Source organism: Equus quagga, chromosome 14 (genome assembly GCF_021613505.1).
Source record: "Equus quagga isolate Etosha38 chromosome 14, UCLA_HA_Equagga_1.0, whole genome shotgun sequence".
NCBI lineage: Eukaryota > Metazoa > Chordata > Mammalia > Perissodactyla > Equidae > Equus > Equus quagga.
In genome coordinates, this window is record NC_060280.1 from 70,661,936 (window position 1) to 70,686,602 (window position 24,667).

General features: G+C 44.7%; 1 protein-coding gene across 1 annotated transcript; it reads right to left on the minus strand.

Moving 5' to 3' along the window:
• Positions 1–2,647: 2,647 nt before the first annotated feature.
• On the minus strand, positions 2,648–22,185 carry SCN3B (sodium voltage-gated channel beta subunit 3). The gene is made up of 5 exons (XM_046638430.1): positions 21,651–22,185; positions 14,046–14,209; positions 11,157–11,382; positions 6,989–7,127; positions 2,648–2,736 (listed from the first exon to the last, which is right to left on the minus strand). The coding sequence occupies exons 1-5, from the start codon at positions 21,703–21,705 to the stop codon at positions 2,673–2,675; spliced, it is 648 nt and encodes a 215-aa protein (XP_046494386.1). The 5' UTR covers positions 21,706–22,185; the 3' UTR covers positions 2,648–2,672.
• Between the last annotated feature and the right edge of the window lie 2,482 nt (positions 22,186–24,667).

Genomic DNA, 24,667 nt, shown 5'->3' on the forward strand with positions numbered 1-24,667 from the left:
GAAAGAGAACTGGGCCAGAAGTCAGAAGACCTGGATTCCAGCTCTCCATTTACCAGCTATGTGAACTTAGGATTTGGTAAAGTTACTTAGCCTCAGACAGCCTTGGTTTCTGCACTTGTTACATGGGTATTAGTAATATCCATCTCAGGGCTAGTTCTGGAGAAGAAATAAGATAACTGAAATGAAAATGCTCTGTAAACCATATAGCTCTAATGAAAGTATTAAGATGAGAAGAGTTCAGAAGTTAAAGAAAGGAAAATAATAGAGAAGTTACTTGTAAAGGATACATAAGAGAAATGACAGGTACCATTAAGCTCATTAAAAATCACTCAGGAAACATCTGAGTTGGGCTTTTTTAAAAGAGAAAAGTTGATTACAAGTTGGATAATGGTCTGCTGGAACCAAGAGGAAAGTGGAGTGGTAGGAAGGAGGTTGCTTCTACTGCAAGCTCTGCCATCAACCAGCCATGTGACTGGGAAAACCTCGCAGTAATCCAGACCTATTTTCCTAATTATAAAGTAAGAAGAATGATCTATATTCTGTCCCATATTTCAGAGATATTATGTGAGAAATTACCAGTAAGAAGAGCCTTGAATTTATTGAAAGTATTGTCTTCAATAAAATCGGACTCTTCATTATGTGAACAAGGACTTGTTTCAAGTACTTCCTCAGTGATGGAAGAGATGAAAAAATGAGTTTGTCAGGTGGGGGCCACAGCCAATGGAGTCTGATCTTTCCCTATATATTCCCGCAAATCTGAGGGACATGTCTCTCACTGAATCCCAGTCACTTTCATCTCATATCTCATAAAGCATCCTTCCCCTCGCGCATCGCTAGGTGCTGAAGGACATCAGTCTTGGACCACTCACTCAATTAAAATCAAACATGAGATATCAACTAAAATTTTTCCAGTGTTCCTCTGCTTTCCCAAAATCTAGGGGAAAAAAAACCCTGGATGTTGTGGGTTCACAGGTGAAATATTTGGAAGCCACCTAGCCCATGCTGCCTCTATCACTTATTCATTCGCTCACCATCCCTCTCAGACGAAAATGCATGTTTCTTAGTTTAAACGTCATTCCCAGATGCAATCTCCTTCTGGAGCATGTTTCAGCTTCACAAATCTTTTCACTAAGGAAATTCTTCGAGTCTCCCTCATGGCCTTCTGTCTGCCTTTTGGGCCAATTTCTAGTTACCTGAATCTATGAGAGTTCATCTCAGCCAGGCAATCCACCTCAACCTGTGCTTGTGAAAGAGGCATGGCCAGAGTCAAGCTCAGGATCGAAGTCTTTTTAAAAAGAAAATTATCCCATCTCCCAAAGTGTAAACTGGGCAGCAGCTAAGGCTCATCTCTACTCCAGTTTGTCCTCTGACGTCTCTTACTCAGTTGAGCCCCATCTGAGTCTCAGCTGCCTCCTATAAAATGAGAAATAATACTGATCCACAGACATTTTACGAGGAGGAACTTAGGAATCTCAGTTCCAGTGCCCACAGGAAAACAATGCCTCCCAGCTCTCTCAGGCGGTGTGCTCCTGTGGGAAGGGAGCATACATTCCCCTAATAGGATCACGAATATTTTCTGTGACTTTTACGAGTTACTTAAGTTGCTTTCAATTCTTCCCAAGTCTCCTGTCCTTGGCTTCATGAAGGACTGAGTCCACCCCAGGCCTTAGAGACCTATCAGGATCTAGCTCTGGAGTACTAAGCTCCAGAGAACATTTTAGTCCATACCTGGTGAACTTTCTATCACTGGAGAACCTAGAAAGGCATGCTTTGCTCTGATGCTCTAGCCAAGTGGGCTAGAAACTTGAGAAAAACTGACTTCAAAGAATCCCACTTCATGACACTCTCGCTTTAACCTGAATTAATCATTCCTGCTTCCTTCCATTAAGACATCCATTCACTTGCAGCAATGGAGAATGAGCCACTTCCAGCCAGTTAGGGGCAGTGGGGTGTGCCACCTCCAGCACATGTACAAAGTCATTTGGACCACAGGGAAGAAGTCCAGTTGGCATGGGAGCTGCTTGCTTGAAAGCTAGGACTAGGTGAGGTTGAGTCCATGTAGAAATGTTGGCTCCTCAGTTCTGGCAAAGTTTTATGGTTTGTAGAGGTCCGATGGAGTTAGAAAGTCAGAGGTGAAAGTTCAGAGGTGAGTGGATGTATGATGAATGAACAGAAGGATGGATGCATGAAGGGAAGTGACGTGGCCCCTAGGGCACCCTCCTGACGTTGTTGACATCATTGAACCAGGGATATCCGGTCCCTCAGTGTTCAGGCCACCTACCAATAATAAAACAACTCACTGAGAATTTCCAGCCCAGCCCAGTCCAGCCTAGCCAAAGAATCTTGGACCAAATCCACGATCCTTACAAGGGAGGGAGTGAGAGAATTACTTTTTGTCACTATGGGTAAGGACTTCAAGTTGCCCCAACATTCAGGCCAAAGCAATTTGCCTTCTGAAAGGCTTGACATCACACACAGCTTTGTGATTTGGGCATCAGCTTAAAGAAGTACCCCAAGGGTGGGTGTTCTGGGTAGGTTAGAAATCTAATCTAAGGGACCAAATTTAAAGTCACTTTGGTTGTGGGTGACAAGGTCACTTGTACAACCTGCAATCCTTATCCACCTTCTCCTCCCCTTCGCTGTACATCACCTCAAGTCACACCCCTTCTCTGCTATTCCTCCACTGGGACTGCAGAGTTCTCCTTGTTCTCTGATGGGATGGCAAGGTAGTCAGACCTATAGGAGGACAGATAAGGGAAGAGAGTTAGTGCTTTTGTACCCAAAGGTGGGAACACAAGAAAAGGAAAGGAGCAAGCGCACAGGAACAAGGATGTCTACAGAACAGCTCTGCATTTCCTTGTGGCTGTGTTTCCCAAGAGAAAATTAGAATGGCCCTTTTAGCGGACTAGAAAAATAAGAGTGTTTTTATTTTTCTTCCGTCAGCAGTGTATGAGTCTTCTCACTTACCCACATTGTTCTCAGGACTTAGTATTGTTAGATTAAAATGTTGGCCAAACTGATGGGAGTGAAATTATATTTTATAGCTGCTTTAACTTTCATTTCGCTCATTACTGGTGAAGCTGAGCAACTTTTCATAAGTTTATAGGCTATTTGGATTTCTACTTCTGTAATTTGACTGCTCATTTGCTTTGCCAGTTTTCCTTCTGGGATATTTGTCTCTTTCTCATTGATTTTTGGTCGATGGTTTCATGTCTTGAAATATCTTCTCCCAGTCTGTTGTTTGTCTCTAAATTTTGCTTGTGGATTCTTGTAATGAACAAAAGATTTTTACACATAGTGTAATCAAAATTATCATTTTTTCCTCTTTGATTTGTGCCTTTTGTATTTTAAGAACTCCTCTCCATTCCAAAGATAGTCTCTTATATTTCCTTAATAGAATTTTCAAGCTTTACATTTTACTTTGTCCTTAAATCCGCTCACAATTTATTTTTGTTTAGTGAGAGAGATGGGAAATCTAATTTTATTTTTTTTCTGTATAGATAAGGAATTGTCCCCACACCACTTACTGGATGGTTCATTCTTCCTTCAGTGATTGTACTGCCATCTCTGTCACACATTAATTTTTTATATAAGCATCAATTTAGGGGCTCTCTGTTTTGTTCTGTTTGTCCCTGTTGTATGCCTATGTCAGTCTCACAAACTCTTTAATAGGTCTATAAGAAATCTTCATATCTGATAGGAAAAGTCCTACCAGCCACTTCCCCCAACCTTACTGTTCTTTATTTGAAATCTGCAAACTATGGCCCATGGGCTGAGAAAGTTTAAAGGATTGCAAACAAAGAAACAAAACCGAAGAACGATATGGACAGAGAGCCTGTGAAGCCTGCAAAGCCTGAAATATTTACTATCTGTCTGTCCCTTAGTTTAAACCAGGTTTGACCCTTGACCTTCCATTTGACTTTTAAGATCAGCTTATCAAGTTTGTTGAAAAATCTAATGGGTATTTTGATTGGAATTTCAATGGATTTGCAGATTAATTTGGGAGAGAATTGCCATGTTAGTAGGAGGTTTTATTCTCTGGTTATTTGGCTTTTCTTAAGTATTTCAGTAAAGTTTTGTAATTTTCTCTTTAAAGGTCTTGTTCATTTCTATCAGATTTATTCCCAGCTATTGTAGAGTATTTGTTGCTACTGTAATTGAAATTTTAAAAAATGTTTTAAATCTTTTTCTAAATTTTTTGGCTGGAATATAGGTGATTTTTACATTTTGATATTTTCATTTGCATCCACAATCTTGTGGAATGTTCTTACTAGTTCTAATTGTTTGTTTATAGATTCCCTTGGGTTTTCTGTGTAGGTAATCATATTGGGGGTAATTAGTGATAATTTAGTTTCTTTCTTTCCAATTCTTACTCTTTTTTCTTTGCATTTACTTAGTACACTCCCTAGGACCTCCAGTACAATATTGAACAGAAGGAGGGAGAGATGGTGTCCTTGACATGTTTCTAATATTGTAGGCAATGCATCTAAAGTTGCAACACAGATGATATTTGCCATAGGTTGTCTTAGTAACTGACAGTTATCAGTTTAAAGATGGTTGGTGTTTAGGTTTAGATTTATATGTATTTATCCTGCTCAGAACATATTGTGTTTCCTGAATCTGAAGAATCACGCCTTTCTTTAGCCACTGTATCTCTGAATGTTGTTTCTCCTCCGTTTTCTCAGTTCTATTCTAATTGATCTTCTCATTTTTTCCTTCATGTTTCTTTGTGATATTCCATCGTTTTATGTTTCTGTGCTTCACTCTCCATAACTTCCTTACATTTATCTTCTGGTTACCAGTATCTAATCTTTTGGTAAACAAATCCATTGACTTTTAAATTTTATTGACTATATTTTTCTTTTTTCTTTTTTTAAGGAAGATTAGCCCTGAGTTAACTGCTGCCAATCTTCCTCCTTTTTTTTTTTTTTTTTTTTTGCTGAGGAAGACTGGCCCTGAGCTAACATCTGTGCCCATCTTCTTCTATTTTATATGTGGGACGCCTACCACAGCATGGCTTGCCAAGCGGTGTCATGTCCACACCTGGGATCTGAACTGGCGAACCCCAGGCTGCTGAAGCAGAACGTGCACACTTAACCACTGCGCCACTGGGCTGGCCCCTATTGACTATGTTTTTCATTTCCAGATTTTTTTTTTTATTCCTATTCAAATCTGTCTGTTCTTTTTTCTTAGCAACTTAACTCTGTTCTTATGCTTGGGTTCCTCCTTTTATTGCTTTAACTCTTTTAAACAAACTTATTTCCTATATTCTATCAGGTCCTTCTTGTGTCCAAAGTCCTGGGATCTCATCCTGCCCTTTGGTACCTCTCTTGCTCATGCTGGATTGTTTCCTGCTGTGTCTTTTAGTTTTGGATCAGCCTGTGAAGTCAGATTCAGCAGTGCTTTATCTGGGGAATCCTGTTAAGCCTCAGCTGAAAGTGGGTCCCTTCAGAATGACTTTTCATTTGCTTCTACATAGTTATCACTGTCTGGGGACTAATGTTTTTTCTTGAATTTCTCAGCTTAGGGGTTCCTGGACGATGTGGGTAGTATAAATTTAAATCCCAAATGATGTGAGAGCAGGCTTGTGGTTCTGATTCTCAAGAATCTTTTATGTTTCTGCTTGGAGTCAGGCCAAGATAGATAAGTTTCCTTGGCTTTTCCTTGGGCTGGTGGACTGATTATTTTCTGATCTATCCTTTGTGTGAGTTATGGCTCTCTGAGGATGCTGGTTCTGCTGGAGGCCTCAGTTCCAACTCTGTTTCTTGTGCAGACCCAATTGTAGGCACTAGCTCTATAGGCAGGCACTTCTGTCCAAGTGAGGCACTGCCTGTGCAAGTGTGGGCACTTCCTCTCCAAGCAGCTACGTCACCAGGAATGAGAACTTCCCCTAGCATACCCTTCTTTCCATCTTTCTATCTGGTCAATTGTAATTGGTTTCTTTCTTTCTTTTTTTTTGGTGAGGAAGATTGGCTCTCAGCTAACATCTGTGCCAACCTTCCTCTATTTTTTGTATGTGGGGTGCCACCACAGCACAGCCTGATGAACAGTATGTAGGTCCACACCTGGGATCTGAACCTGTGAACCCTGGGCTGCCAAAATGGAATGCATGAACTTAACCACTATGCAACCAGGCTGGCCCTCTGGCAATTGTAATTTTTTCCTTCCCTGAGATCATAGATGTCATGCATAATCATACTTATATTTTACCAAACATTTCTAGGTGGTAATAGCCTGGAGTTTTTAGGTTATCACCTCAGAAATTTTGCTAACCTTGTAAATCTGTGAGGGTGGTTTTCTACCTTTTCTCTCCCCAAATAATAGGCCATCATGGACTCTTAGACTCTCGGGTCCCATTATTTCTCACATGTGCTCATTTCCGAGTGACTGGGGCCTTGATGAAAATGGGCGAGGTACAGTCTGGACGTTGAAAGAGAGCCCCTACTCTGGGTATTCAATCATTGCCAAGCTCCAGTGGGAAGAGCATGTTGCTTGGAGCTCCTTAGCTAGTAAAGGGCCTGATGAGCTCCGTATGTAGAGCAAACAGCTGAGTGTGACAGAAAGAGCTTGGACGTTAGAAACAGAGAGGCTTGGGTCCAAATCCTAGCCTGTACTCTCATTACCTGTGTGGCCTCAGCAAGCCTCTGAACCTCCATGAGTCTGCTTCAGCATCTATAAAATGGTCATAATAATGCTAATTTTATGGGATTGTGGTGGAAGCTGATGGGCTTTGCATTAGTGGTTAAGAGTACAAGCCAACAGTTAGCAGACATGGATTCAAACCTTGCTTTGCCTCTTATAAGGGTCTTGGGCAAATTCTCCCAGGCTCAGTTTTCTCATCTGGAAAAGGGGTAAATTAATGCTGCCTACCTCAAAGGTTGTTGTGAGGAAAGTGGAGGAGGATTATGTAAACGGCTCAGTACCTCACCTGCGAGAGCAAGTACTCTGAAGGTGCTAGCTATCATTATTTTGGCATCTTTGGACTTACGCATTTTCTTGGGCTGCCTCTTCCGCCTTTGAGACCTTCCTGTAGCAATATATCATCTCGATCAGCAGCCACAAGGTGAGGAAGACCAGGAGAATGTACATCATGATTTCTGAGACCACAGAGGTGAAGTCCTCTCCAGCTGCAAGGAGGAGAGTGAGGCTCAGAATGTGCGTGTCCAATAAACCCAGAGCTCTCAGCGGGGTCAGAGATATATGAGGACTACTTTTGAGTATGGCTTAAATCAGCACTGGGTCTAAAGGAACTCAAGAAGGTGTTAAAGAGATTTAATATCCTCTGACCCTCCTGCCTGCCTGCTTTCTCACTGACATTCTTCACATGCTCTGAAGGGAGGGATGAGGGAGAATGATGGGTGGGAGAAGAAGAAATAGAGCAGCAGAAGAAATGCTGGAGCTGAGTGGCTTATGTGTATTGCTGCATCCCAGTTGTGCTACCTACTGGTGTGTGAATAGTCATTTTCCTTATTTGAGACTCAGTTTCTTAATTTGTAAAGTGAGGATAATAATCCACACCATTACACCACCTAATGTATTTAAGAATATCTTGTGAGATGTGAAAGTCTACACACATGTGAGGAACAAGTCTTAGTTCAACTGCCTGTGTCCTCTGAGTGGAGGGGGGCAGAGGGCAGTAGCCCTAGGGAGAGAGCATCGGAAACAGGGCCAGTGCAGTCAGCCCACCAGTGATCTGGGCATGTTCTCTACTAGTGTGGATTAGAAGCAGGGACCTTCCCAGTTCACCTTCCTTCTAGGTCATCCCAAACCCAAACAGCAATGAGCCCTGGAAGATTCCATGTATTAACAAGGCTGTCCTCACATTCTCCTTCTGAAACATGGATCTAATCCTGCCATTTCCCCTCTTAAACCTTTCAGTGTTCCATGCCGCCCTCAAGATAAAGTCCAGTCTCTATGAATACGGCACGTAAGGTCATTCATAATCCAGCCTTTCTCATCTCATTTCCATTCAGTTGGCCAGCAAAACTTCTCATCTTATACACATTTTGGTGTTTTGGAATCTGTGGACATTTCTTCTTCCTTTTTCCTCTCCCTAGATTGTTTCTCATACCCTACTGCTGCCTCTGTCCTAATATGCCCTCCTGCTTTTCAGCCTCTCGATCATTCTTCCAAACTCCACTGAAGCCCCCTCCTTTGTGAAACCTTCCTCAGCTTCTCATGCAGAGTTATGCACATCCTTCTCTTGCAGTATTTTCATCCATCCGTTATAATACGTCTCAGGTTGTATTGGGATGTGTTTATCACTCTTCTCTGCTATGTGCTTATTGAGAACGTATATCATTTATTTCTGAATTATCAGCCTGTTGTCTAATGTTGGAATATTTGAAGTACTCAGAGTAATAAATATTTGTTGAATGAATGAATATAAATAAATATTGATCTTTGTTGTTTCATGATCAACAAAAATGACAATCGAAAGATGATACATGGCAAATGTCCTGATATATATTCCTTCCTAGTAGGAAGGCAGTTGCAGCCACGTCTCCCCTTGCTAGTTCCCACCAGCAAATTAGATTCATGGTCCTCGGCTATTCATAGGGCCCAAGTCATTCCTAAGGCCTGGCTCATTGAAAGCCCAGCATAGCCACAGCCATAACCCTCAGCTCAGGGAAGCAGTCCAAGGGCTCCATGATCATCCAGGTTCCCTAGCTGGAGGTCATAGACGCAGCTCGAGGCACAGGACAATGCCATACACATCAAATATCTTCTCATGGGCTTTCTTCTACCTGATTCGTGGTGTGCTCGGCTTAAAGCACACTCTCTTTTTAAATGCGGTAGCCCAGAAGCGGTAACACAGGAAGCTATCTTCAGTATTTTCAGTCACCTCTAGGTGAGGAGCCTTGGATTTCTGTCTTAGAGCCAGGAGGTGAAAGCCTAAACCAGAACAAGTCTAGTCTGAACGAAGAAAACCAGGGAGATTCTCTGGGACCACAGGAATGGAGGAGATGCAGTGGGCTCTGTCACGGTGGAGTGTGTAGCTCTGAGCAATATGAGAGCAGTGAGGATGTGTGAGGGGGCTGCTAAGGGATCACAGAGGAAAAAAAGAAAGAAAAGGTGGCAGGGAGTGGGATGGTGGTAGAAGGAAAAGATGCCATGGAAATAGAGCTAGCCTGAGAGGCCAAAGATCTGGACTGCCGTCCTGCTTCTGGTGCTAATTTGCTTCATGTCTCTAGGCAAGGCCCTCACTCTTCCAGAGCTCTGTCTTCCCAGCCACAAAATGAAGGGCACCAGGACTGCACCCTCCAATCACTGGGAAGTCATTTTAACTTACACTTACCTCACCTCACCCAGCCTTCTGAACTCACACCCAGATAAGTGGATGGAGACGTCTACACCGAAGGAAAGCCCCCTGCGTGATGCCTGCTCTTTGTTCAGAATCCCTGGATTAAATAAGAGCCAAGCTTCCTTCCAGCCCTATCATCCCAAGAGGCTCTGTGGCTCTGACAGCAAACATTTTCCTTCTATTCTTACCCAAGACTGGCTCTGGTGCCCAGCAGGCGGCCTGGCTCGACTTTGACACACTTTGCACGGGCTGCTCTAGGATCTCTGGAGGCAAAGGCCAGAGAGAGCAGGAGATGGAGATACAGAGGCAGCTTCCTAGTGTCTGGCAGTCACCAGCCAACAGTTCCTGATGGTGAACGGTAGAGGGCACCAGGCTCCGTTCCCCCAGGGAGGAGAGGCGTGTAAACAGAAGAGGATAATGGAACTTCTGAACAGAAAAATAGCTGAGAGAGCTGCCAGTCCGACCCCTCGTTGTACACAAGAGGAGACTCAGGGGCTCAGAGAGGGGAAGTGGCCCATTAAGTCTAGATTCAAGTGGCCTGAGAGTCCTTCTGCACTTTCAGAATGGACCTACTTTCCGTTTTAGTCGTGTTGTCATGTTGTCTGAATCGTTATCTTACTCGGTCGTTCGCTCTCAAGTTGGCTTCATAAATTGTATCACAATCACATGATAAAAAACAAAAACTTGTGGCCTGGGGGACAGGATTCCTGGGATCTTTTTCTAGGAAGACCCTATCTTTAATTTGACCTCTTTCTTTCGTGCCCCATAGCTATGGCCGGTTCACTGTCCTGCATCTTGGGGCAGTGATAATGCTAAGAATGTGCTGGAAGTAGATTGTCTGAGAAAGGCTAAGTAGAATGGAATCATCACTTAGCCTGCGTGAGAAAACACAAAGGGAGATGCATACACCACTCTTCTGACCTGTGAAGGAACATTTGCACAGGGCTAGAAGCCACAGTTCTTTGAGTCCATTGAAAGCAGAACAAGAACAATGTATGAGAAGACTCTAAGTTCACCCTCAAGATCCTGGACTTGATTGCAACAGAAACACTTGAGTTAGGTTGATGAAAGGACTTCCCACCATAACAAGAAACAAGCTGTGGGTATCTGAAGATTTTAAACTAAAGACTGGATAGCAATCAACATTTCCCCTTCTCCCAGTTGAGAATGAGGTTATGTAATGAGAGATGACACAGATAGAGGAAGGGGTGCTTGTGTGATTATTGTGGAGGAAGACAGAAGACAAAAGACTGTCAAACTTTGGTTTAGAGCCGTGGTTCTCAAAGCGTGGTGCCAGCCTTGTCTGGCAATTTGTTAGACATGCAAATTCTCAGGCTTCACCTATAGAATTAGAAAGTCTGGGTTTCAGGAAGTCCTGCAGGGGATTTTGAGGCCTGCCGAAGTTTGAGCACCACTAATTTGAGGTATGTGTGGCTTACAGAGAGGAGGGTAGACCTCTAGATAACCTCATGAGATTTGTCTGAGCCCACTGAGTCCGGGACTCTATACAGGCCACAGAAGAAGGCGTAGTTGTTTTGGCAACTTTAGGCTTCGTGGAGGCTGTCCTCCTCCTCCAAGGACGAGAGTCAAGGGGCCAGGAGCAGGTAATGCTACTATCATCTCCAGGCCTTTCTACTTTGAGGAAAGGCACAGAGAGGCAAGCTGGTCAGGCAGTTTGCAGGAAGCTGGCCACTACAGGAAGACCAGCCAGTGGTGACATTTTTAGATATTACCACTCCAAATATATTGATGTTTGTGCTCTGCAAGAGTCTTATTTGTGTGGAAACCCACTGCCCCCCCAGGACCCCACCCAAGAGCAGGGCACCCTAGAGACCCCTTGGCCCAGCCTCACCCTCCTCGGTGACTCGGAGGGGGATCAGCCGTGTGGTCTTCACAAAGGGGCGATGTGCCTCAAACTCAAACTCCCGGGACACATTGCAGGTGTAGAGGCCAGAGTCGTTCAGGGTGACGTTGAGCACAGTGATGGACACGTCCTGCAAGTCCTTGCTCCCATTCCACTGCAGGCGTCCCTGGAAGGGGCTTTCCACCTCCTGGTGGCCATTCCGATACTCATAGATCTGCAGGTAGAGAAGGAGAGGAGGGTAGGGCCAGGAGAGAGGAGAGGGTAGGACAGCCGAGATGGGGACAGGGCAGAGAAAAGGAACAGAATCGTGCATGGACAGGGAAGACAGGCAGCAGTGTTAGAAGGAGCTCAGAATGTAGGGGTGCCATGAGGAGGGGCAGAGGAGGGCATGGAAGAGAGTAAAGACAGGGAAAGACAAACAAAGGCAAACAGGTGCCAGGGCCTATGGACATGGCAAGGGGAGAAGCAGAAAGGGGCAGGCAGGAAGAAGCTTGGCAGGAAAAAAGAGATGAAAAGAAGGAGAACAAAGGAAAGTCAGTGAAGCATACAAGAGACCAGGTGGGGAAACTGAGAGAAAGAAACGATTGGAAGGAAATAGAGAGAGCAAAAGAGTAAGATGTGTCATGGGGGCAGCCAGGGAGAAAACCAGGCTCAGAGACCAACAGAGGCAGTCTCGTTAGCCATGAAGACATCAGAAAACCCTGGACTCTGAGCTGGTCCCCACTGAGGGGATGTGGGCAGTCTGGGCCGGGCCACAGGAAGGTGACTGGGGTGCTAAGGTGTTGCAGATGAGCAGAGAGCTGCCAACCAACATGCACACATCAGGTCTTTTGCTTTGAGCTGAATTATAACCGAAATGTGGTCTCTAAATTTCTTTTTTCAAACACTTCTGCCTTCTGACACACCTTTTTTTCCTCTACAGTTGTGCTATCCATGCTCGTCTCCACCTGCCACGTGTGGCTACTTATGTTAAAATTTAAATTACTAGAAATTAAATAAAATGTAAAATTCAGCTCCTCAGTTGCACTAGCCACATTTCAAATGTTCAACAGCCACATGTGGCTAGTGGCTACTGTATTGGACAGCACAAATATGGAACATTTCCATCTTCACAAGTGTTTTCATTGGCATTGCTCTGTATTTCCACCACAATTTCATAAGTTTCTCCTCCTTCCTCTGAGCCACCTTCTCCTCACTTTGGGCAGGCCTGGGAGCAGAGTAGGCAGCTGACACAAGACCAGGCCTGAGGCCCATGGGGCTTTCACATCTGGCCAAGACATCCAGGTTCCTGAAACCTGGGGACTAGCCTCAGTCATGGTCGGCCCTGAGCCAGGCGCTGGAGGTCTACTGGTTCCAGTTCTGGCAGCTGATTGGGGCAAACCTACATCAGAATGGCCCATAAAGCTTAGAGTTGGAAATGAGTTCAGTTTTAGGAAAGCTAGACAGAAGAGCAAGCAAAACTCAATTTCACACTGCTGTCGTCTCCATTAAAGTCTTGGAGGAGAAACTTGCCTCCAGGAAGGCAAAGTGGTACAGTGCAAAGGGCTTTGTATCTGCTGTCAGACCACCTGATTCAAGCCAAGCTCTCTTACTAACGTAACTCTTTGAGCCTCAGCTGCCTCCTTTATGTATATTTATCTTTTCTCTAGCAACACTTATTTATATAGAGCTTCCTATATTCCAGAACTAGACTACTAAATGCATTAAATATTAATGCTTATGAGTCGTGGTAACAACTTTATGAGGTAGCTATGGTTTATATTCCCATTTTAGAGATGAGGGAAGTGAGGCACAGAGTGGTTAAGTAATTTGTCCAAGACACATAGCTAGTAAGTAGTGGAGTCAAGAATCAAACCCTTGGGGCTGGCTCGGTGGCACAGCAGTGAGGTGCATACGTTCCGCTTCGGTGGCCTCGGGTTGGCTGGTTCAGATCCCAGGTGCGGACATGGCACCACTTGGCAAGCCATGCTGTGGTAGGGGTCCCACATATAAAGTAGAGGAAAATGGGCACGGATGTTAGCTCAGGGCCAGTCTCCCTCAGCAAAAAAGAGGAGGATTGGCAGCAGATTTTAGCTCAGCGCTAATCTTCCTCAAAAAAGGAAAAGAATCAAACCCAGGCAGCCTGGCTCCAGAGACAGAGAAGGTGTGAATAATGGTCATCCCCAAGGTGGTATTCTAAGTATGTAATGACCATGTCAGTACCAACACCAACCAATCAAAACTGACATTGCACAGCACAGGGGCAGAGTCTTGGAGGCTCCCTGCTCTGTCAGGGGCTGATCCTTTAGTTCCCAGATCATGGGAAGTCTGGGGGCTCCTGGTGGGAAGGATGGTGGTGGGGCCACTTGGGAGGCCTGGCACAGCAAGTGTCCACTATAGAATATTTAAAATTTTACCCACTGATGTGGCTGTCCTGCGTGTACCAGTTGAATATCAGCCGTGGTCATCCCTGTCATTCTTATTTCACTGGGATTGTGAGAGTTGAATAAGCTAATCTGTGTTATCTCATATAATGATGCTTAGTGTTATTTCCATTTTCACTAATTTAATCCACCCAAGAGGATGGTATGGAAGATGAAATGAAAACACCTGCTAAGTGCCTGGTTGGGTAACTGGCACACACTAGGCTCCAAATACTATTTATCTTTCTCCGCCTTCCTCTGCTTATAACCAGGAATGCTGGTAGCTGGCCAGGCGCCCTTCCTTTCACAGAGGCTGGGCTAAACTAAGGCTGTCAGTTGTCTGCTGAGGAGCTGTCAGTGCTTTGAAGAGAAAGAGCCAGTGTTTGTCAGATCACCATTCCCCAGACTCTGGGGAGCCAGGCACAAAACAGCAGAGGCCAGCAAAAGAAAGGCCAGAGTCAGCAGTCAGACATACAAGGAAATCTTTACCGCCCTCAGGCCTGTAGAACCATTCCACCACCGTGGTGGCCTCCACCTCCTCCCTCTTCATGCAGGAGATGCAGCGCAGCTTCATGGGGTTGCCCTGAACGGCCTCCGTCTCCGAGGGCACTTCGACACACACGGGGAAGCAGACATGGGCTGGAGAGAGGTCGGATGACAGGGAGGAAACAGGAAGTATTGGGGAAGAGGACACCAGGAAAGAGGCATTGGAGAACAAGGAAGAAGGGAGAAGAGACAAAGAAGGAAGAATCATGAGACAAACTTGAAAATAGCATGTACATGTGTGTATACCTTCACGCTTGTGCCCTGAGTATCCATGCTCAGAACAGGGAGGGAGTGGGGTAGAGGAGGCCTGGATGGCCCAGAATTGACTGAAAGCCGCGGGGAAGCAGTAGGGATGTGGTGCAGCCCCGACCTCGAAGACTTAGAGTCTAGGTGGGAGACAAGGCACACATGCCTCCGTCCACTAACCATCCATGTGCCCCTTCATTCAACCAACATCCACTGAAGTCTACTGTATGCCAGGCCTAATGCTAGGCTGAGACACAAAGATGAACAAAACACTAACCACACCCTAAAGGCATTTATTGTCTAGCAGAGAACACATCCTCTTTAGTATCATCAAACCAGACCATGGCGAGTGACCTCCGTTCCCAGAGGAGGGGCAATTATTCCTGGTTGGGCTGGGGAAAGACAAAGAGAAGGATGTGAGACTGGAGGCTAGGAATGTAGATAGGACCCAGGTTGTGACAAGCTCTGTATGTCCTTCATAATACGAGGGGTCAAATGTTTTAAAGCCAGGGAGAGTTGTTCTATCTGTATTTTACGAAAAATGTACGTAGTTTTGATGCACAATGGAGGACAGAGCAGCAGTGAGATGACCACTGGGCTGGAGCAATGCCTCGTGCAGAGGAGTAGAGAGAGGCAAAGTTAAAATCTGGAGAGACAGCAGACTGCGGGACACCTTGCATGCCACACGGAGGTCTGCATTTATAATTCCTGCCCTCTAGAAACTTATGGCCCATTAAAAAGGCAAATATATCAAACTGCAAATTCTGAGCGAGCCAAAAGTGAGACATAGCTGCCAGCAAAGCAAGAGCAAATGTGGGCTGTATTAACAGATGTACAATGTGCAGAACGAAGGAGGAACAGTTCCTCTGCACTGTTCAGAACAAATCTGGACTATTATGATCAGTTCAGGGTGTCACATTTTACAAAAGGAAGTTGTGCAATGAGCACATGCCCAGAGGGGGACAAGATGGGGACTGGTGTGGTGAGGAACAAACAGGAGGACTAGGGGTGTCTAGCTTGGAAACAGAGCTTATCTGTTTTCAAATATTTGAAGGCTGCCCTGTGAAAGAGAAAATAGATTCTGTCTAACTCCAAAAGTTACAAGAAAGTAAGTTTAGTTGAATTAAAAAAAAAAGTAAAAGAATTTTCTGGTGCTCATTATTCACAAATGCAAAACACTATTTGGTAAGAGAGTTTACACCTCATTGTCTGAAAGATTCAAAAGCGAGATGACCGCTAAGGATTCTTGAACTAGGACTTCTAAGGCCACTTCTGATGCTACCTTCTCATGAGTTAATAATAAAAACAGAACCCCTAAAAAAGGAAAAATACACATTGCCATTTAAAAACTAGTCCAGGGGCTGGCCCACTGGTTAAGTTCGCGTACTCCGCTTTGGCAGCCTGGGTTTCATGGGTTCAGATCTGGGGTGCAGACCTACAAACCACTCATCAAGCCCTGCTGTGGCAGCATCCCACATACAAAATAGGAGAAGACTGGCAACAGATATTAGCTCACGGCCAATCTTGCTTTTTTTGCTGGAGGAAGATTGTCACTGAGCTAACATCTGTGTCAGTCTTCCTCACCAAAAAAATTAAAAAATAAAAACTAGTCCAATGTAAATGGTCAGTCTGTTTATCTACTGGCAGAAAATTCTTTCTAAAAGCAGAGAAAAGCTTAATTTAGAGCTTAAAATGAGACTGACTAATTTTGAGTCAAAAGAAATATTGTATTTGACTGACTGAGAAGGCAACAAATTTTATTTTATTTTTATTTATTTATTTATTTGTTTGTTTATTTATTTATTTATTTATTTTTGAGGAAGATTAGCCTTGAACTAACATCTGCCGCCAATCCTCCTCTTTTTGCTGAGGAAGACTGGCCCTGAGCTAACATCCATGCCCATCTTCCTCTACTTTATATGTGGGACGCCTACCACAGTATGGCTTGCCAAGCAGTGCCATGTCCGCACCTGGGATCCAAACCGGTGAACCCCGGGCCACCAAAGTGGAACTCGTGCACTTAACTGCTGCGCCATGGGGCTGGCCCAACAAATTTTATTTTTAAACACAGAGTTTAAAAACTAGTGGCACAATGATAAAGTTTAAAATATCAAGGTAAAATAAATTTAATTGGCTTTAAAACTCTCAGGCAACCTGGGGCTGTCTTATTGTGCAGTTTGCAAGAGGGTCTCCTGCTTCTGCATATGGACCATCACTTTAATGGAGAGAGAGTCCACAACTAGGGAGAACTGATCAGCAGGGGTGAGTTTGAAGTCTTGATTATAGGTCTGGTGAAAAAAAAAGAGGAAGAAGAAGAAGACATGGTCTGTACAAAAGTTTGGAGTGGATAAAGGTGTAGCGAGTGTGCATTGAAAACTCTGTGTAGCAGAGAGCCTTGTGGCACATTCATATTTAATGACACACGATAAAGATAAGTTAGTTCAATAATGATGACTTCAAAAGCAGAATAGTAAGATGTACCAAAGAATGTACAGTTACAGTTATAGAGGCAGGATGAAGACGGTATTTGGCAGCTGAAGACCTACTATTTAACCTCTCTGAGATTCAGTTTATTCATCAACAAAATGCTGAAAATAATATCTAATAGATTTGTCATGAGAATCCTATGGAATAATTTATATGAACATACTTTGTATAAATATCACTTTGGTAATGTTATTTTTATCCTTAATTTATTTATTCATTTATTCAACAAATACATTGAGTGCTTACTGTATGCCAGGCACTGTTCTAGACATTAAGAGTACAACAGGGAACAAAACAGAAACCATACATTCTGTAGCTCTGATGGAGTCTACATTCCAGTGGAGGGAGGAGAAGATAAGCAACACTAAATTGTCATAAGTGCTATGAGAAAAAAACACAACAGAGTATAGAGGAGATAGAGAGTGCATAGGATGATTGGAGAAAGCCTCACTGAGAAGACGACATCAAGCAGGCACTCAAGGAAAGAAATGACGGAGAAAATTTATGAATAACTGTGTGAAGATGTGCTGAACAGAGGAAATGCAACTCAAGGGTCCAAGGGTGACAGTGTGTTTGTTGAAAGCAAAGAACATAATAAAGTATAGGGAACAAAGCAAGAATAGAAGGAGACAAGGTAGGAGAGAGAAGGTAGGACCAGATCATGGCTAGTCTTGTAAGCCATGATTAGAACTCTGGCGTTTGCTTGGAGTGACTTGGGGAGCACTGGAGTGTTCTGAATGGAAGAATGATATGATTTATACAAAATTACATGATCTGACTGCCATGTTGAGAATGAACTGAAGAGGTGAGGAAAGACAGGGGTGGAAGCAAAGAGGACAGTTAAGAGGTTGGTACAGTGATCAGACTGAGAGATGGTTCATTGGTTTTGCTTGGATGAAGGTGGTAGTGAGCTGTTGGGGTTTGAAAAGGAATCATTTGCTGGACTAACATCCTTGAAGAGGTAAGAGGTGGTGTGATCTAGTGAACAAGTAGGTGAGTTAGTCTTGATATAGGACACGGTTCGTTCATTTATAGTTAAAGGAGGGGGCACAGAATGTATGCAGTCAGGATGGTGAATATGGCATGGCAGCCTCTCTTTTTCCTGAGTTGCACCTGAGATGATAATAATCCAAGATATCATCAGAGAGCAAGTCCCACGGATTCCCTTCTCCCGGCCAAAGTCCAGTTTCAAGGCATAAGAACTCTGCTTATGATGTTCTGGATAGTACACTGCGAAATGGCCACAAAATCCTCTCATCTCTGTTTACTTGTCCTTTGCAATATGACTTGCTGCTCCTTCCATCAAGAAGTGAAGTCTATTTCTCTGCCCTAAGAATCTCCAGTATACCACTGCCTCTCTCTCTAGGAAATTCTCTAGATATCCAAGAAAAGGTTGCACATATGGTAGGTATTCAACCCACATTGCTGACTGTAAATAATAAACTCCTGGAATAATTTCGGCCAAATCATTTGACCTTTGGTCTCCTCTTCAATGTCCATAGTAATAATGAAGAAGCTTATGAGAATGAAGAATATGAGGTATTAACGATGATTATATTTAACTAAGGAATAGCATCAATCTATTATGAGGTGGATAGTAATGTGTATTGAACCAACTCCTCTAATACCCCAAATCTTTTTCTTCTTTGGGCATTGTTATATTGCCCCTCCTAAGCTTGCTCTAGAATGCTTTCTTTTGTGTTAACATAATAAAGGCTTTGACTAGACTGTAGAAACTTTCCAAAAGGGGGCTATAAATGAAGTTATTTTCAAATATTAAAACCCTCAAATGACTTGGTCTATGAGATTAGACAGTCACTTAGCAGAGCCTTAAAAGAATGGGATGCAAGATGGGCGAGTCGGAGAAGAGAGGGAAACATTCCCCAACACAGCAGACATCTGGGAGAGTACAGCTGGAGAGGAAGTACAGAGAAGACACTAAGAGCTGAAAGATGAGTGAGGCCCAGGAAAGGTAATGGCATGGGGGAGGGGTGGGAGGGTGGCTCAGGAGAGGGATAAGCGGACTGATGCCCATCAGGCAATCCTGCATAGCAGTACATGTGTCCATCAGATGTGCTGGAATCAGCACTGGAAGGCTGAAATCAGGAGACAAGAGTCCTGTAGCAAGTCCTTTCCCCTCCCTGAGCTCATTTCCTCATTCTCTAAATTGGAAATAATGCTTCTTCCCCTGGCAACTCCCACAGGATTGATATGGGGACCAGAAGAAGTAATGGATTGAAAATTGCTTTGTAAACTGTAAAGCACCAGGCAAGAGTAAGGTTTTTATTATTATTCTTATCATACACTTTGTTAAAGGGAATAATGGAAGTTTTTTCAATACACGTAGAAAATAAAAGAATGGGGCCAGCCCAGTGGCGCAGCAGTTCAGTGCGCACGTTCTGCTTTGGCGCCCCAGGGTTTGCTGGTTTGCATCCCCGTGCAGACGTGGCACTGCTTGGCAAGCCATGCTGTGGTAGGCGCCCCACATATAAAGTAGAGGAAGATGGGCATAATGTCAGCTTAGGGCCAGTCTTCCTCAGCAAAAAGAGGAGGATTGGTGGCAGATGTTAGCTCAGGGCTAATCTTCCTCAAAAACAGTAAATAAATTAAAAAACATAGAAGAATGGAATATGTTCTTTCCATTCATATTTGTATCATGTGAAAAATCAGCTTGGGAAGGGAGAAAGCTAGTATTGGAGAGCTAAGTGCTTTCCAATACTAGAATTACATGCAAATAAAATGAAATTATATTTGTGAAGTGAGGCCCTTTATCTTACATTTAATGGCCAGGCTTCCTGAACCGTCTCTCCTTCCCTCTGCAGCTTCTCAGTTTGGTGAACCAGTGTTCAGGTTACAGAGAAGCTGAGAATGAGGAAAGATAGGGGTAATGTACAGACTTCTTCCAAAGGTTTTTTGGGGAAGGGGTGGAATGGACACTCTGCCAATTTTAGCAATATTCTGTAAATATTTCCCTATTCTTCAGTTGTGGAGCTGAAAAGGATGTTAGAGGTCATCTGGCCCAACTTCCAAACTTTGGATATGAGGAACCAGGTACTGTAAGGTTGTTACATAGTAAGCGATTGGCAGAGCTAAGACTCCAATCCAGGTTTTGTAGGTCCTAGTCAAAAGGTCCTTGGAGTATAGCATGCTCTCCCCCTCCACTGGGATTCAGGCAGAGATGCTGAAAACTTAAATTAGGGTTTGGGAAGAAAGGCTCTGTAGAATCTCACTCCAACCTTCCTCCACAACTTCGTCTCCCATTGCTTTACCCCAACTCTTTCTTATCCAGCCAGACTAATCTCTCCTAAGCCTCATGTCCCTAGTCTTAGCCTCCCCTGAGGAAATCCCAGCGTTAAATTTTCAAGGCAGGTGACATCATTGACAACCTACAATGTCGGCTTCATCTTCAGGTCTGGTCTACTCTACTGGGAATGGATGGTGGGGAGTCTGCCCTTGGGACTGGCATTACTCTCCCTCTTTGTCCTTCCTGGCCCATCTCCCGGCATTTTGTTCAACAGGAAGCTTGGCTTTGCTTCTAGTCACATGCAAAACCCAGATAATGCTGGCTGCCAGAGTTAGTCCTGGAGGCTTAATAAAGTGATACTAAGGCAAAGAGGCAATTCCCATCAGCATGTCCACAACTGCACAGGCAGAATGGGTTTCAAGCAATCATGGGAGCATTATCCCACATGCCTAGTTTTAACAGGGAAAGTGGGCACAATCACATCTAATTATCCTGGTTATTGATTTTTAGCATGGAGGAAGGTTGCTGAGATCATGTAAAGCAATATATCAGCTGAAGAGTGCCTATATTTCACCTGAGGCTCTAATCAGAGTTACCAAGGCAGAGATGCCCCGAATTACACAACCACACACACACACACACACACACACACACACACACAACTACATCCTTGCCAATCCATTCAGATGCCCATACTAACATGCTCAGACATACACTAGCACACATTCAAACACTGAAGCATACATTGACACAGTAAAGCATTCTCTCAATCATATATTCGATGTTATCATGTAAACTCATTGACTTGCTCTACACACTTGCAGGCACCCCACTCCAAGCCCATCTCTGGCACAGCTCTGCTTAGCCTTACTGTTGCAAGTGCAGGACTCTCTTATTTGGAGAGAAAAGGTCACCTCATTCCCTCACAGCAGACAAGCAAGAACCTGTTCATCTTTGAAAGCAAAAAACCCAGCTCCCCAAACACCAAAACACCTTAGCTCCACATGTTCGCAAAAAAGAAGAAAGATGCAATTCCCAGGTGCCTGTTTGTCTAATACCTAGGTACAAATGGCTGAAACCTGTTTTCCGTAGCAAAATAAACAGATGGGTCAACAATTAAAGTATTTTCACTGTCAAAATGCAAGCATCCGGCTTTTTTGTAATATATAGAAATTAATTTGAAGACCCACTGACTCCTCACTGAGAAATGAAATGTAACTGCAACCGAGATTTTTTATAACCAATGTGACTGCATTCCCTTTCGGCAAAGGGAAATGGAAAAAAAAAATACTTTGGAATTAATAGGAAATGGGAGGAAGGGTGGAAAAACCACCAGGGGAAGTTCAAGAATAAAGCAGCAGGAGAGTGAGGAGCTGTTTTTCCAATCTTAAAATCTCAGCTCCCATGGAACCCCTTATGGATCTCCATGTCTGGCAGACATGCACAGAGGGGAGCCAAGCAGGGCTCCTTTTTGTTATCAACGACATCAATAAATGTTATCATTGTTAGCATTATTACTGTTATCTGCATCTCTCATGGCAGGGTGCTGGTACTTACCCCAGAAGATGAGCACGAGGGAAGCCAGGGGAAACAATCTGTTGAAGGCAGGCATCTTTTTCAGAGGATGGCTTCCACGGCTAAACAGAGAGATTCCCTCGGTCAAGAACTGCGCCCTCTCAGACACTTTCGAGGAAACCCTTTGGGACGAACTGCCCCAAGGGGGCGATTTTCTGACTGAAATAAGGGCCAAGCGCCGGTGACTGGGGAGGCTCTGCAGGCTTTTTGAGCTGGGCGAGGGTTTCAGCTTCAAGCTACCCTAGCCGACCGCCCCAATTCGAGGGAGCGGATCAGCGGCTTCGCGCTCTCCCCGGAGCCGGTTGCCGGGATCCGGCTCAGCACCACGGACAGTACCTTCCCCGCCCACCCCGGAACTTCAAATTCCAGTTGCACGGCTGGTTCTCCTGTTTGCGCCTCGGAGAAAGCTCAGCTCGGAAGTGAGCAGCACGGCTGGCTCTAGGCTGCAGGGCTGTCGAAAGGTTCCATGCTGATCCACCTCTCACCTCCCCTAGGAACAGCTACGCTCCGACCAGGATCCACCAAGACCCGGGAGCTCCGGCTTCATCCGCCGTGACCGGCTTCTCCAGCTGGGCGTGTCCCCACACCCGAAGCCAGCGGGGCCGCCCGTCTGAGCTACAAAATTCGTTCCACCCTGGTGCCGTCCACACCCGCCCTCGGCTCCCCGGAGAGGTCCAGAGGGACCGAGGAGGAGGCAGAAGCTTCTGTTTGCCCGATAGTCTCAGAGGTGGGGGGTGGAGTGCGGTAGGGAGGGTGGGTCCTTCCCTGCAGCTCGCCCCCGGATCGTGCCGGGGCCCGGACCCTGGGTGGCGGGCGACTGGCTGCCCTTCTCCAGGGCCCCCTGACCGTGTATGCTCAGTCAGCCTTGACATGCGCAGGCGGCTCTCCACCCCCACCGCCACCACGGACCCACCCCCCCCGTGCACACACTCCCCACCCCCAAACAGGCGTGCCCCTCCCAGGGCCCTACAAGGCGCTGAGCAGGGGGCGGAGCCCGCAACCGCGCAAACACCTCCAGCCCCCGCGATTTCTCTGTTCGCTGGCTGTCTCCAGGTCTCCCTTTCACATCTCCACCTCTCTCACCAGCACGGTCACACCTCCCACCAATTCACACTCTCCAGACAACCCCACTCCTGCTCCCGCACAGACAAGCTCGCTTCCAGCTCCGGGAAGGGGAGGGCCAAATGTCTTTCAGGCAATGATGTAATCTGCAATGTACAATGTACATGGCTCCCGGCTTCTCTCCCCCAACCCTATACCCTCCTGTCCTCCCAGTCTATCCTTTGTCTAGCCTTGATTAATTTGTCCCAGGCACACTGAACGCAGCAAGACAATCCCTGTTTAGGAGAAGCGCCGCAGCGGTAAGGCGCACCTGTTCCGTCTTCACCTCCTCACTCAGTGAGGTGATCCAAAGGTCAGCGCAAATGATGTAGGGGGTGGGGGAACTCCCTCTTGCTCTGGTCACTTTTTTTTTTTTTAAGTTTAAAGCTGATAGATTGTGGTTTGGCTTCTTCCAGCTATCAGCCACTCCCTAGTCCTAGCAGCTGTTTCGGTGCCCCCACCCCCATCTCTGGAAGGGAAACCTGAACCTTTAAATCCAGTTATAAACTCAAATTGACATAACAGATTAGGAATGCCTGGAACTGAAGTGAAAGATTAATACCAGAACCTCTCTCCCCTCGTCTTCTCATCCCCTTGTGCTCTTTCCAAAAGGGGAAGTTTGACACTGATATTCCAAAAAAGAACTGGCAGAGTAGCAGCTGACTGTAAGTGAACCGTATGCAGGAAATTCTCCCTCCTAACGTATCACAGAGCAACAGAATGTCCCCCAGACAGGATCCTCTTCCCGGGCAGGGAGCCGCCAGGCCATAAGCTCTGTGTCGTTTTGATGACCAGCCCTTGAAGCATAGTGTATTAGATTTGGATGAGAAGTTAAAATGGACTTAATTCAACCTCCTTTCCAATTCATAAATCCCCCAAGAACATTCCTATGAACAGGCTTGACCTTCGTCAAAGATGAGAGCTGACTACTTCACAAGTCAATTCCTTCTGTTGTTTAAGGAAGTGCTTTATACTCGAGTTCTGCACACTCCTCTTCCCTCCCCAAACTCCGTTCAGTGCTCCTCAATCTGCTTTCCTTAAAAGAGCTATGCTTCCCCCCCAACCCCTAAGACTTTTTTGTTTGAGGCTAAGCTTCCTAAGTTTCTTTCAGCGTATTTCCTAGTAGTTTCCAACCCTTAACTGCCCTGCTCACTTTCTCAGGAGGATTTTTAGTTTCTCAGCATGATTCTGAAAGTGAAATCCGGAACAGGAACTGATATTCTCTGTGTGGTGGGCCCAGCGTAAATCCAGGGGAATTACGGCCACATTTGCTTTGGAGGGTGTGTCTATTCAAATGCATTTACAGCCATATCTCACTCATAATAAGCTTATGGTCAGTTAAAATCTTCAAGCATTTTTTACTTGACCTATTGCAGAGTCATTTTGTACTTATATAGGGAATTTTGGAAAAATCTTTATGAAACTCTGCACTTATTGCTGTTAAAATTTTATTTGTTTCAACAAATTTACCATATCTTGTTAATATTTTTATTGAATCTAGATTCAATCATTCAACATATCTCTCTTCTTTTGCTTTGTTTCATCTCTAGGCTCGTCATGACTTGGGCCAAACATAGATTTTTAAAAAAATGGATAGGAAAAAAACAAAGAAGAGTCCTTTGGCACGGTTTTAGAGACCTCAGTCTACCTTGACAATGAACCGCTAATTAGACTTCCTTGGTGTGGTTGCTCAATCACAAATAAATGCCAAAACGTATCTTCCTGTTTTCCATATTTATAGCATGACACATTCTGCAAATTTAAAACAAAGGGTATATGTGAGAGGAATTAGATTTATAACGATCCAGAGAAAAGAAGTAAGATCAGTGGCTTACATTTACATGGAAACAGATTTTCAGCAACATATTTCAAACCATTCCAAAGTGGGGTGAATTACC